General features: G+C 45.4%; 1 protein-coding gene across 8 annotated transcripts in view; it reads left to right on the top strand.

Annotated features, from left to right (window-relative positions):
• Window positions 1–14955, top strand: part of LOC139277917 (intermembrane lipid transfer protein VPS13B-like) — a 1209249-nt gene that overhangs the window by 224513 nt on the left and 969781 nt on the right. For all 8 annotated transcript variants that reach the window (XM_070896555.1, XM_070896554.1, XM_070896561.1 and 5 more), the window contains exons 13-14: window positions 9905–10099; window positions 14485–14654. In XM_070896555.1, the coding sequence (XP_070752656.1) occupies window positions 9905–10099; window positions 14485–14654 (365 nt within the window). The remainder of the gene's footprint in view (window positions 1–9904; window positions 10100–14484; window positions 14655–14955) is intronic.

Genomic DNA, 14955 nt, shown 5'->3' with positions numbered 1-14955 from the left:
TTGGTTCCAATCAGGCAGAGTCAGAATGGTTTTATGAAGGGGAAATCATGTTTGACAAATTTGCTGGAGTTCTTTGAGGATGTAACGAACCGAGTGGATAAGGGTGGGGCGGAAGAATCAGTGGAAGTGGAGTATTTGGATTTCCAGAAGGCATTCAGTAAGGTGCCACGTAAAAGGTTACTGCACAAGATAAAAGTTCACGTGGTTGGGGGTAATACATTAGCATGGATAGAGGATTGGCTAACTAACTGAAAACAGAGAGTCGGGATAAATGGGTCATTTTCCGGTTGGCAAACAGTAACTAGTGGGGTGCCGCAGGGAATCGGTGTTGGGTCCTCAACTGTTTACAATCTACATTAATGACTTGGATGAAGGGACCTAGTGTAATGTAGCCAAGTTTGCTGATGATACAAAGATGGGTGGGAGAGCAAAGTGAGGATGACGTAAGAAATCTGCAAAGGGATATAGACAGGCTAAGTGAGTGGCCAAAAATTTGGCAGATGGAGTACAATGTGGGAAAATGTGAGGTTATCCACTTTGGCAGAAAAAATAGAAAAGCAAATTATAACTTAAATGGAGAAAAATTGCCAAGTGCTGCAGTACAGGGAGACCTAAGAATCCTTGTGCATGAAACACAAAACGTTAGTAGACAGGTACAGCAAGTAATCAGGAAGGCAAATGGAATGTTGGCCTTTGTTGCAATGGGGATGGAGTATAAAAGCAGAGAAGTCCTGGTGCAACTGTACAGGGTATTGGTGAGGCCACACCTGGAGTACTGCATACAGTTTTGGTCTCCGTATTTAAGCAAGGATATACTTGCATTGGAGATTGTTCAGAGAAGGTTCACTAGGTTGATTCCGGAGATGAGGGGGTTGACTTTTGAAGATCGGTTGAGTAGGTTGGGCCTATACTCATTGGAGTTAAGAAAAATGAGAGGTGATCTTATTGAAACATATAGGGCCAAAGTTTCCACAAGAAAAAAAACGGGCTCCCCTCCGAGCTGGGCGCCCGTTTTTCGCGCCACAAAGTGCGCCTAAAAAAATCCTCGGTATTCTCCACCTACTTGCAGGTCCTCTGGCCCTCGACGCAGCCAGCACGAGCTGTAGGGGGGGCGGAGCCAGGTCCCTGCGCTGAAAACAGTGCCGGGACCTCTGCAAATGCGCGCTACAGTCGGCACGCAAGTGCAGTAGCTCCAGGCGCCGAACTGTGTGGGAGGGGCCCGAAGCACGCAGCCCCTAGCCCTGGCTGAATGGCCTCACTGGGGCTGCGTGAATAAGGCTCCTCCCACGGCCAGCTCCTGCTCCCTCCCCCGACCAGACCCGACACTCACACCCCCCCCGCTCCCCCTGCCTCTGGACCAGACCAGACCCTACACCCGCTCCCCCCTGCCTCCGGACCCGACAACCGCTCCCCGCCCCCCCTGCCTCCGGACCAGACCCGACACCCGCGCCTCCCCCCCTCCCCCCCCCCCCCCCCCCCCCCCCCCCGACTGACTCGACCGACCCGCGCTCCTGTTCCCGCTCCCCGCCCCCCCGACTGGATCCGACCTGACCTCTCTCTCTCTCTCTCTCTCTCTCTCTCTCTCTCTCTCTCTCTCTCTCTCTCTCTCTCTCTCTCTCCCTCCCCCCCCTCTCTCTCTCCCTCTCTCCCTCTCTCTCTCTCCCTCTCTCCCTCTCTCTCTCTCCCTCTCTCCCTCTCTCTCTCTCTTTCCCCCCCCCCCCCGACCCGACCCAACCCAACGCCACCTACCTGTAAATCTGGTGCTGGGGACGGGCCCTGCCTGAAGTCTTGGGCTGGCCCGTTCAGCCTTCGGTACCGAAAGGCCTGCCTGAAGCACTTTCACACAGGTAGGAAGATGGTTTATTTCATCTTTTCTTTGCTTATAAATGTTTATTCAGGTTGGATTTATTTGTATAAGTATAAATAAGGATTTATTATAGAATTTAATGACTTCCCTTCCCCCCCCCCCCCCACCCCCCACCTCGTTCTGGATGCCTAATTTGTAACCTGCGCCTGATTTTTTAATGTGTAGAACAGGTTTTTTCAGTTCTACAAAAATCTTCACTTGCTCCATTCTACTTTAGTTTGGAGTACATTTTCACTGTGGAAACTTTCAAATCAGGCGTCAGTGGCCGGACACGCCCCCTTTTGAAGAAAAAATTCTGTTCCAAAGTAGAACTGTTCTACCTGACTAGAACTGCAGAAAAAAAAGTGTGGAGAATTGCGATTTCTAAGATAGTCCGTTCTCCACCAGTTGCTCCTAAAAATCAGGCGCAAATCATGTGGAAACTTGGGCCCATAAGATCATGATGGGGCTCGATAAGGTGGATGCAGAGAGGCTATTTCCACTCATAGGGGAAATGAAAACTAGGGGGCATAGTCTCAGAATAAGGGGCCGACCGTTTAAAACTGGGATGAGGAGGAATTTCTTCTTTCCGAGGGTTGTAAATCTGTGGAATTCTCTGCCCCAGAGAGCTGTGGAGGCTGGGTCATTGAATATATTTAAGGTGGAGATTGATAGATTTTTGAACGATAGGACAATAAAGGGTTACGGTGAGCGGGCAGGGAAGTGGAGCTGAGTCCATGATCAGATCAGCTATGATCTTATTAAGTAGCGGAGCAGGCTCGAGGGGCCAAATGGCCTATTCCTGCTCCTATTTCTAATGTTCTTATGTTCAGCCAGTCTGTGTTTGCCTTGTGCACCTCCTGTTATTTGATAACCAGCAGTAACAAGGACGAGTTGACTTTCCCTCTTGGTTTGCGAAAGGTTGCATGTTGCCTCTCACATGAAAGAGACCAGTGAAATGAAGCGTGAAATCTTAAAGAAGGAAAGACTTGCATTTATATAGCACCATTCACGACCACCAAACGTCCCAAAGCACTTTACAACTAATGAGGTACTTTTTGAAGTGCTGTCACTATTGTAACATAGGAAACGTGGCAGCCAATTTGCGCATAACAAACTCCCACAAACAGCAGTGTGATAATGATAATGACTCAATAATCTGTTTGTGATGTCGATTGAGGGATGAATATTGGCCCCGCTGCTCCTTTGAAGACCCAGACCTGCTGATGCTCCTTGCAGGTTGGGGCTGCTGTGTTCAGAACACTTCCTTGATAAGGGGAGAAGTTAGAAGCATAAAACAGATCTTTAGTCCTGAGGTTTGTTCCACATTCTCCCAACTTCGCAATTTTGCCAGCAGTTTCTCTTTCTCCAGCTCCAAAGTAACCTTCTCTTTCTGTAACTTCTTAAGACGTTCAAGCACCCGTCATTCGGCCTGGCGGCCCCAACCTGCAAGAACCATCAGTAGATCGGGGCCTTCAAAGGCACATGCCGCTTCAAGGTACAGCACGTGCTGGAGAACGATAACTGTGAAGAGGGCGACTGGATTGGACGTCACCAACATATAGGTCGTTGATTGGAGCGTGGGCAGAAGCGGCGAGGTCGGGGCGAAGGAGCAGCGAGAGCTCGTGGAGCGAAGTGATTGGGGCCCACGAGACGTGAGTTCGGAGCCCAGAAGAGACGAGGGCCGAGAGGCAGCACGGGCCAGCCCACACTGCGATGTGTGTGCGCACTAAGTCCATGCAACAGAGCTGGTCTCCAGTTGTCTTGGTTAATCCTTGCCACTGGACCAAGACCTAGGTCTGTCAAGCCCGTGTGGTGGCTGGTGTGTAACGACCACCACACGTTAATAAAAATCCACACACTGGCATCTTCCACCTTTCAACATTTAGTTCGGGACCTCGAATGTTAGGTCCTTCATTGAAATACCTGTGAACTCATCCCTTTTAGGCGTGGAAGCAAGTCATCTTCGATATGAGGGACCGCCTATGATGATAAAAGAGTGGCCAGAATGCCGGGGATAACTTCCTTGCTGTTCTTCAAAAGAGTGTCATGGGCTCTTTTACATCCACCTTAGAGAGCAGATGTGGCCTTGGTTTTCCACATTACAACAGTGACTACACTCCAAAAAGTATGTCATTGGCTGTAAAGCACCTTGAGACGTCCGGTGGTCGTCAAAGGCACTATATAAATCCAAGACTTAGTTTCTTTTAACATCTCATCTGAAAGATGGCACCTCCGACAGTGCAGCATTCCCTCAGTACTGCACTGGTGTCAGTCTAGCTTTTTGGTAAATCAAATTGAGCTTAAAAGATATTTATTAGTTTTGAAATATAAATAATGCAGTAACATGACTAATATAATGTATTTAGTCATGTATTTTTTTGCATTTTATTATCTGATATCTCAAGGACAGCTGATGCCTGCTGTTCAAACTTTAAATTTTTGAGAACATAAAGGCTATAGTTGATTGGCAGTAAAAACTTTTGGCGTGCTGTCAGTTTTGCAGTCCACTGGGAAGAAAGATATTAGCAACAAACGAGTGAAAAATGGCTGATGTACTTTTGTTTTCAGAAAAGAAGAGAAACCTTGTGCACACGCTGGGTTGTTAATGTAATATTACCTGCTGCTTAAATCTACAGATGGCACCAATTAAGTGCCAACGAATTGAGATTGCATTTAATTGCTATTGAGGTGAATTGAGTACTACCCTTTAAGTTTAAAAATACAAATTAAGCCAGTGGCATCATGTGAAAAATCATTCAAAAAGAGTGGGAGGAGGCTTGTGTGGAGTATAAACTCTGGCATGGACCTGTTGGGCCGAATGGCCTGTTTCTGAGCTATAAATACTTTGTAACTGAAGTGTCAGCATGGCTCAGTGGGAGCAATCTTGCCTCTATGATTCAGAAAGTCATGGGTTCAAACATCATGTCATGGTTGATACTTCAGCGCAGCACTGAGTCAGTAATGCCAATCCAATTGTCTCTCTCAAAAAAAAATCATGAGATTTGGTAAAACATTTTGAGTTGCTACTTTTTCACACATAAACCAATATAGATTGGCAGTTCGTTTATAAACCTGATGATTAAACACCGTTTCATGTTTTGAGAAGGGCTGCAATCCGCCTCACACCTTGATGATAAACCTGACGCCCACCATTGCACCGAATCTTTTCAAACCTTTCGGTTCCCGCTGCGAGCGTGGTCCAGTCGCCTGCGGCTCAAAGCGGCGGATACATGCACCGAGGATCAAACTTCCCGTCCCAAACTTAAGCATAGCGCCGAATCATTCCGCTTGAGCCTTGTCGAGGCCTACCTCACTCGCCTTATCTGCTCCTTCAACGGCCACTGTCCAGCTCCGGCGACGCTAACAAGCCACCACATGGTGCGTACAGGCCGAGAAACTGGACAAGCATCAGCTGCGCTGCTGCGTTTACCGCTACTCTTGCGCGGCCGGGCTGAGGAAACGATAGCTGAAGGGAGGGGGGAAAGAAATTCGTCTGACCAGTTGGATTTTACTAGCAGCGGTGCCAGAAGTGGCGGACACGTTGCTGTTTGGATGGTGGTAGTGTATAAAGACAGTGTGCTTTTGGTTGTTTTTGGTGGACCCCTGAAGTCAGAAAACAAATCGACTTTTCTGAGGCAGATCGCGAGTTGGGTGTATTTTCATTAAAAATCGCTTGTCTTGCGATTAAATCACGAGAGTTGGCAATTCTGCTAAGTGTTGGAGGTGAGATGTTAAACTGATGCCTCTGTCTGTTTGGGTGTATGTAAAAGAATATCACTATACTATTAAAAACATTAATGTTAAATCCTTTCTGTCCCTCTGATCCACCACATTGCATTGTGGTTAGCTCATTTATCCATGGAAATCACATGATCCATGCCTTATTTCTCTTCCAGCAATTTGATTGGTTCATGGAAACCATGTGATCCAAGCTCCCATTACTCGAGTAGTGATCAGTTTAGTTGAAAGGAACCACATACCCTGCCTTCCACTCTATCACAGACCTTCCCTTTTGTTCTTTCCTCCCCGCCCCCCTTTCCCTGCCTCTCTACTTGTTTAAAACAGCTTATGTCTTTAACATTTTCTAGTTCTGTTGAAGGGTGAACTCTGTTTCTCTCTCCACAGATGCTGTCTGACCTGTTGAGTGTTTTCAGCATTTTCTGTTTTTACTTCAGATTTCCAGCATCCGCAGTATTTTGCTTTTGTGCAAGGATATGCTGATCGGGTTAGATGAGGTAGGGTGGAAGGAGGCTCGTGTGGGGCACAGACCAATGGGCTGAATAGCCTGTTACTGTGCTGTACATTCTACGTAAATGGAGGACGCACAGGCAGAACACTTTGCATCAGTGGCCCTAGTCTACTCTGCGACAGAATACTGCTCTGCTTCATGGTCCTCAAACCGCCACATAGAAGAAAGTGGACCTGCAGCTAATCGTCGGGGACGCTCAAGTCTACAACTGAGCAGCTCCCGATGCTGTCCCACCTGCCATTCGCCGAGATGCCACCGTGCTCCGTAAAACGGAAAAAAATCATGAGCAACATCGACCTTCCAATTCATGAAGATGTGAAAAACCATCACGAAAGCACTTAAAATCGCGCAGGCCTTTCTGGGAAACTGCAGCCAATATTCATGCAGTGGGTATCAGATGGACGGAATCATGGGACGCATGCAACATAAAAGACCCAACGCCTTATCACTGACCCAAGAGCAGAGGTCCCTGGCTTCAACCTCCCTCAAAGACAGTAGATGGCGCTCAACCGCATCCGCACAGGGCAAGGATGATGTAGCCACCTGCTCCACCAGTGGAAGATAACCTGAAGTGCAACTGTGGCCCTGAGTCCCAGACCATGGAACACATCGCATCAACCTGCCCACTGAGATCTGTTGCGGGAGGCACCTCATTTCTTCACTCGGCATCTCAGGACATCATCGAATGGAGAGCCAAACTAGACATCCCACTATAAGCTTTTCCCGTCAGATGAAACAACAAGAGGGGTTGCAGCAAACTGGGTTTGGGAAGAATTGTGGCCCAAGAGCAGCTGTTGCTACTTGGAAAAATACATTTGCTAAGCTCTATCATTGGCACGGTATATGGTTCCTATAAACTAAACAGATTACTGCTGGAGTACTGGGAGCTTGGATCACATGGTTTCAATGAACCAGTCAAATTGATGGAAGAAAAATAAGGTGTGGATCATGTGATTTCCATGGATTAATGAGCTAACCACAAGGCAATGTGGTGGATTAAGTGAGCAAATCAGAGGGACAGAAAAGGATTTGCGATTAATGTTTTTAATAGTAATAGTAGATGAACAGTTAAGTGAGACTTTGAAAAATTGACCACACACTGAAAGGTAAACTGTGCTCAAAGTTAGTAATCCAGATATGTGTGCGACATTGATGTGACTGCATAACACAGAAAACAAGACGAGAAATTAAAACCTATTTCTTTCTTTTCCTCGATTTAAAAAAATATTTTTTTTTTCTCCGCCTCTTCCATCTCCCACCCAAGGCACTTATGTGCCACATATTGTCTTGAAGCTAAGAAGATAGGCAGGTGACCTCCTAGTCCTGTACCTTTATTGCTACACAAACAATTTTTTCTCCTTGTACAGTATCACCTCACCACTTGCTAACATCTGTTTGGTTGCTATTAAGACCAAGAAACTGCAGTGGAGGAAGTCATGGTTTGAAAGCCTTATTTTTAAACCACTTTATGAAGGGATTATTTTTAAGTGGTTAAATGAAAATGATACACCATGCACTTTATTTCAGAGGTGAATTGAGAACCTTGTAGAGGCAATGCCTACCATAGTCATGGAAAAAATATCTTGTGGTTTGACGAGGGCAAAGAGCAAAGTGAATATTATACAAAAAAAAACCTTGACGTAGTGAATAAATGTTCTCAACGTTACGATACTTGATGTATAGATGAGTACTGTCCCAGCTTTCTTGCCGATTTGAGGTAGCTAATCTATTTGTTCCGTGAACGTTGGGTGGAGAAAAATTGAACTCTGCTTGTACATTAAGGATGCACTTACACTGAAGCTGGCAGTCTGGGCAGTTTAATTGCAGTTTGGGCTTTTAGGCCAGGCGAAATCCTGCCTGCGTTGCTTGGCTGCTGCGTGGTTGGAATCTCAACTGTCCTTAATGAGGCTTGAGCCCTGCTACATGTGCACAGAGCTCTCATTGGATGGTTAGAAAGTTAAATATTCAGAGACTGCTGGGAGGAAACAGCGAGGGGGGAGATGAACCTTGCTATCTGAACATGTAAACTTAGAAAAGTCCTCGAAGTCCAAACCTTTGAGTAATTTCTAAGATAGGTTTGAGAGAGTAGTTAGCAAAGCATATGGGATCCTGGGCTTCATAAATAGAGGTATTGTGTACAAAAGCAGGTAAGTTATGCCGAACCTTTATAAAGCTCTGGTTAGACCACAACTGGAGTATTGTGTCCTGTTCAAATCACCACACTTTAGGAAGTATATGAAGGTCCTTGAAAGGGTGTAGAGGAGATTTTCCAGAGAGTTGTGGGGATCTGGAACTCGCTGTCTGGAAGAGTGGTGGATGCAGAAACCCTCACCATTTTTAAGAGATGGTTGGATGGGCACTTGAATGCAGTAACCTGCAGGGTTGTGGACCTTGAGCTGGTAATTGGGATTAGACTGGATGACCTTTTGTTGGATGGCACAGATATAATGGTAAGTACTGCAGGGACTAGAATACGGCCAGGATTAGTTTTGATCGCCTGGATGGGTCGGAGAGGAATTTTCCCAGATTTTCTCTCCCTAAATTGACCTGGGTTTTTATCTGGTTTTTGCCTCTCCCAGGACATCACATGGCTCCGGTTGGGGTGGAGTGTAGAATGTTTCAGTATAAATGGTGTCGCAGTTGTGTGAGGCGGACTGATTGGGCTGGGTGCTCTTTGCCTTTTTGTCATTGTTCATAGGCTTATATGTAACCTTCAGGGCTGCTGACCAAGGGCTATGTGGCTCTTTGTCGGCTGGTGCAGACACGATGGACCGAAATGGCCTTCTGCGCTGTAAATTTCCATGTTTCTATGAGGGATTTTAGCTACAAGGTTAGGTTGGAGAAGCTGGGGTTGTTCTCCTTGGAGCAGAGGAGGTTGAGGGGAGATTTGATCGAGGTGTACAAGATTATGACAGGTTTAGGTAAGGTAGACAAAGAAAAGCTGTTCCCATTAGCTGATGGTGCAAGGACCAGGGTACACAGATTTGAAAGGGAACCGACCATGTTCCCTCTAATTTTTCTTTTGGGCCGCGTGGCCCCTTTAATGGGCTGCACGGCCCATTCAGAATTACACGCGTGCGTGGTTTTTCCAGTTAGAAGCAGGTGAGCCGGCTATGCAGGTTAAAGGGATCAGACCCCGAGTTACCCAATTGTATTCATCTTAACTGTTCGAGAAACAACCTTTTTTTCCCCTCCATCTCTAATATTTTTCAAACTAATTAATTGAAATATTCAAAGAAAATGTTCAAAAAAGCCCACAATCTTGTTTACTGCCCCAATGCTTTTTCTCTTGGTTTGCCAGCGGTTGTGCCCTGGCAATTAATCTTCAATTCCTGGAGATTCCAGGACAATCCTGGAGGGTTGGCAACCTTAGTTTTGCTTCTGGTGCGAGTGCTTCGGTATACCTTCCTTCCAGAGGGACAGAAAAGAATGGGGAAAAAATTTGTGAGAGTGGGAGGAAGGCACACTTTTGTACTGACATAGCTCCATTTACAGATGTGGATCAGTTTTCAAAGTGAATAATCTTACTTTGAAGTTTTATCCATAACAGATTATCTGCACGATTAATTGTGAAATACTGGTTTTATTTATATTCAGGAAATGTATATGTTTAATTAAATCTATAGGTTTCCATAACCACTTTCATTCTACTTAGTCTTTTTCATATTTTAACAGTGATGTTCTCTTTTTCTTTAGCCGGTTCTATTTATTGCTGCGGTTCTTTTTCCCCCCCCAACTATTCAAGCAAACTGCCCGTTCTCAAATAAGGGTGAGCTTATGTTGTGTTGCTGGCATTGTGTTCACAGGTTCTGTTAGTCAGCAACAAGATGCTTCCACGAACAAAAGCGAGGATCTGAGCAGCGTCCAAGAGATGTCCACTAAACGCCTAGTCGTGGGTCCAATGGAGCTGCGTCTGGACAGTAGCTCCGTTCACAGAATACTAAAGATGGTGGCATGTGGACTGGAACATGAGTATGAACCGTATAGCAAGCCTAAATCAGGTTAAAACAAAATTTGTTATGTATCATAAAAATAACTACCTGTACCCGAGATTTTTCAATCGAACGCTTTTAACGGTAGATTTAAATGCTACGATTGTATCTGCTGATGCTTGTTATTAGTGCAAAATGTAATTGAATTCACAGTATAATGAATTATAAACCTGAAAAGCTTGTTTAATTTACATAATTTAATCTTTACCTTTGGAATTCAGGCAAAATCCTATATTTTTAATATAGGAGTCGAGCTTCCCGTTTACGGTTAGTTGCGCAGAGGGAGTCAAGACCAAGTGGAGTTTAAGGTCAAGCTGGGTTGGAGGATGGGATAGAAGATGGGCGATGGGGCAAGGAGGCAGCTGGGAGGGGCACGGAACGGGTGGAGAATTGCTCAGTGTGTGGTGGAAAAGGGAAGGAGAGGACAGAAGGAGGAGGAAAGGGAAGAGAATGGAGAGATGGGGAGGAATAAGGAGGATTGGCTCCAATTAGCTATAATGCTCAATGGGGGAGGACGATAAGATGACGTGCTGAGGTGAGGAGGCTGGGTTCTGGGTTACTGAAGTGCTGCTTGGTGTGTGGGGGAGGAAGGGAGGCATGTTCAGGGATGGCAGGACTGACCTATCAAGAAAGACTGGATCAACTGCACTTGTATTCACTGGAGTTCAGAAGAATGAGAGGGGACCTCATAGAAACGTTTAAAATTCTGATGGGTTCAGACAGGTTAGATGCAGGAAAAATGTTCCCAATGTTGGGGAAGTCCAAAACCAGGGGTCACAGTCGAAGGATAAGGAGTAAGCCATTTAGGACCGAGATGAGGAGAAACTTCTTCACCCAGAGAGTGGTGAACCTGTGGAATTCTCTACCACAGAAAGTCGTTGAGGCCAATTCACTAAATATATTCAAAAAGGAGTTAGATGAAGTCCTTACTACTCGGGGGATCAAGGGGTATGGCGAGAAAGCAGGAATGGGGCACTGAAGTTGCATGTTCAGCCATGAACTCATTGAATGGCGGTGCAGGCTCGAAGGGCCGAATGGCCTACTCCTGCACCTATTTTCTATGTTTCTATGTTTCAGCTGAGGGATGTGGGCTCTGATCAATTAAATGGTCGGTATGGAGAGTAGGTATGGTGCAGTGGAACTATGCTCTGGTGAAGTGTGTGGGCTCTGTGTGGCACGATTGCTTGACCAAGGGGTCAGGTTCTGAACAATTTAATGCTTAGTGGGAGTGGTAGGGTGTTGGCTCCAAACACACCTCGGTTCTGCTTCGTGTGAGAGAGGGCAATTTGCTCGCTCTGATTCTGTTCCATTGGATTTTCCAACATTTAATACTGGGTCCACTAAGGTGGTCAGCCATTGGCTGTTGCATTTTATGTGTCAACGTTCTTGCGCTTCTGTTCCTGTTTTCCCACCTGTTTTTTGAATCCTGTTCGTCGAGACCCAGTTTTATTTTATTGTCTGCTTCTTCGAGCAGAGAAGATTAAGAGGAGATTTAATAGAGATGTTCAAAATTATGAAGAGTTTTGATGGAGTAAATGAGGAGAAGCTGTTTCCACTGGCAGGGAGGGTTCGCTAAGCAGAGGACAGAGATTTAAGAAAATTGGCCAAAGAGTCAGAGGGGAGATGCGGAGACATTTTTTTATGCACCGAGTTGTTATGAACTTGATATCTCTTTTAAAAAGCCGGCATAGAAGGGCTGAAAGGGCTGCTTTGTGCTGTATGAGTCTTATTTGTAACATAGGCTTTTTTAATTTGACCCCCATATTACAAAAAGCATATAGAGGCACTGGAGGAGGTGCAAAAATAATTTACAAAGATGCCAGAACTGAGGTTATAACTTTCAGGAAAGGTTGAATATGCTGGGGCTCTTTTCTCAAGAAGAGAGAAGAGAGAGGGGTAACCTGATAGAGGTTTTTTAAATTATGAAGTGGTTTGACAGGGTAGATGCAGAGAAGATCTTTCCATTTGTCACATGTCAGCAGCCTTTGACACAGTTTGACCACTCTATCCTCCTCCAACACCTCTCCACCAATGTCCAGTTAGGTGGGACTGCACTTGCCTGGATCCATTCTTATCTATCTAATCATAGCCAGAAAATCTCCAGCAATGGCTTCTCTTCCCACTCCCTCATCGTTACCTCTGTCCTTGGTCCCCTCTTATTTCTCATCTATATGCTACCCCTTGGCGATATCATCTGAAAACATTGAGTTTGTTTCCACATGTGCATAGACGACACCCGGCTCTACCTCACCACCACTTCTCGCGACCCCTGCTTGGTATCTAAATTGTCAGATTGCTTGTCCGACATCCAGCGGAGATTTTCTCCAATTAAATATTGGGAAGACCGAAGCCATTATCTTTCGTCTTTGCCACAAACTGCGTTCCCTAATCACTGACTCCGTCCCTCTCCCTAGCGTCAATCTGAGGGTGAGCAAGACTGTTCGCAACTTAGGTGTCATATTTGACCCTGAACTGAGTTTCCAGCCACATATCCATGGCGTAATTAAAACCGTCTTTTTCCATCTCCGTAACATTGCCCGACTCCGCCCCTGCATCAGCTCTTCTGCTTAAACCCTCATTTATGCCTTTGTTACCTCTAGACTTGACTACTCCAGCTCACTCCTGGCTGACCTTCCACATTCCACACCACTAAGCAGAAGTGGTGGAGAGCTGGAGCTGGGTGTCATCAGCGTACATGTGGAAACTAACTCCATGTTTTTGGATGATATCGCCAAGGGGTAGCACAGATGAGAAATAAGAGGGGGCCAAGTGCAGATCCTTGGGGGGGAACACCAGAGGTAACGATACGGGAGTGGGAAGAGAAGCTATTGCAGGAGATTTTCTGGCTACGATTAGATAGATAAGAATGGAACCAGGTGAGTGCATTCCCACCTAGCTGGACAATGGTTGAGAGGAGTTGGAGGATGATGGTGTGGTCAACTGTGTCAAAGGCTGCAGACAGGTCCAGAGGACGAGGAGGGTTAGTTTACCTTTGTCAGAGTCACAAAGGATGTCATTTGATGAGAGCTGTTTCGGTACTGTGGCAGGGGCGAAAACCAAATTGAAGGGATTCAGGCATTGAATTCATGGAAAGATGGTCAGGGATTTTGGAGGCGACGACACGTTCAAGTACTTGGGCCAAGAAAGGGAGGTTGGAGATGGGGCGATAGCTAGCAAGCAAAGTGGGGGTCAAGGGTTGTATTTTTGACGAGAGGGGTGATGACAGCAGATTTGAAGGAGAGGGGAACAGTACCTGAGGAGAGAGAACCGTTAACAATGTTGGCTAACATGGGAGCCAAAAAAGAAAATTGGGTGGCCAGCAGTTTAGTGGAAATAGGGTCAAGGGAGCAGGAAGTGGGTCTCATGGTCAAGATGAGTTTGGAGAGATCAAGAGGGGAGATTAAAGAGAAACTGGAGAAAGATATGAATTTAGGGCTAGAGCAGGTGGGAGCCTCAGATGAAGTTTGGCCGTGTGGGCTAGGGGAAGGAAGGGAACTCGCAGAGGCAGCTGATTGGATGGTCTAATCTTTGAGACAAAGAAGTTCATGACCTCCTCACACTTGTTGGAAGTGAGTGTGGTAGAGATAGGGAAGAGGGGTTTAAGGAGACGGTTAACAGTAGCGAATAGTAGCCGGGGATAATAGGATAATAATATTCAGAAGAAACTTCCTTACTCAGAGAGTAGTGAGAATGTGGAACTCGCTACCACAGGGATTGGTTGAAGTGGATAGTACAGATGCATTTAGGGGGTGGCTCGATAAGCACATGAGGGAGAAGGTCAGAGCGTTATGCTGATAGTTAGATGAGGAAAGACTGGAGGAGGCTAGAGTGGAGCATAAACACCAGCATGGGCTAGTTGGGCTGAATGGCCCGTTTCTGTGCTGTAAATTCAGTGCAAATGTAAATGTTCTATGGCCTTTCTCAGAATTATATCAGTTGCGCTTTTGTGTTCTGGTTTCTGTCATCGCTCAGCAGCGAGCCCACCTTGACAAAGTTCAGGGGCTTACTCTGACGGACCTGCACTTACTTTTGCAGATTTCCTTCTGTTCTGAGATGAAAGCTATCAATTTCAAACTGCAGTTTGTTTTACAGTACTGTCTGGTTTGCTGGTTCCTGGAAGCTCACAATAGCAAATTTTCTTTTATAGAAAGGCGTACCTGAGGCTTACGTTTGGCGTGTCATGTAATGTTTGATGCTGATCCATTGTAGTCCCGTTAGTCGTGTAATGTTACATTCACCGTGCCAATTTACTTATGCAGCACCTTACTCTTTTTAATATATAATTGATTGAATAATCATCCTGTCAGTATTGTGTTTGCTTTCCAAAAAGCCTCCAATTATTCTAATAATAGCGATGATGTTTATGCTAATGTTGTCCCTTTGAAACCTTTCAGAAACTGTGGATGAGAGCAGAACATTGCCAAGCCAAGATGAGGTGGCTGCTTTAGAGGAGTATATTCCAACAAGATTAACATGTATAACTGTTTTAAAAACCACAATTACAATTACTCTGGCTGAGTTCAACCTACTGGACAATTTACTTCCTATAATTTTAGGTCAAAAGGTAATGAGTCTCTACTTGTATAAAAAAAATCTTATAAATGTATGGAAGAAAGGAAGTGGGATATATTTTAGAATATAATATTTCTTCAAATAATTTGGCAAATTGGAGAATAGAATATCAATTATCCTTTAACAATTGTTAACTATGTTTTTTGCTACATTGTGGTTTAAAATAAAAATACATGTAAATTTAAAACATCGGATGCACAAAGAACTGCGCACAGGTCACAGCCTTCTGTGGTCAAGACAGCTGATTATATCACTGCCCTGCTGCTTCCTGGGAGGCTTAAAGTGGAATTTGA

Source organism: Pristiophorus japonicus, chromosome 1 (assembly GCF_044704955.1).
Source record: "Pristiophorus japonicus isolate sPriJap1 chromosome 1, sPriJap1.hap1, whole genome shotgun sequence".
Classification (NCBI taxonomy): Eukaryota; Metazoa; Chordata; class Chondrichthyes; family Pristiophoridae; genus Pristiophorus; species Pristiophorus japonicus.
Note: the sequence above shows the minus strand (reverse complement) of the source record. Positions and strands in the feature narration are given on the sequence as shown.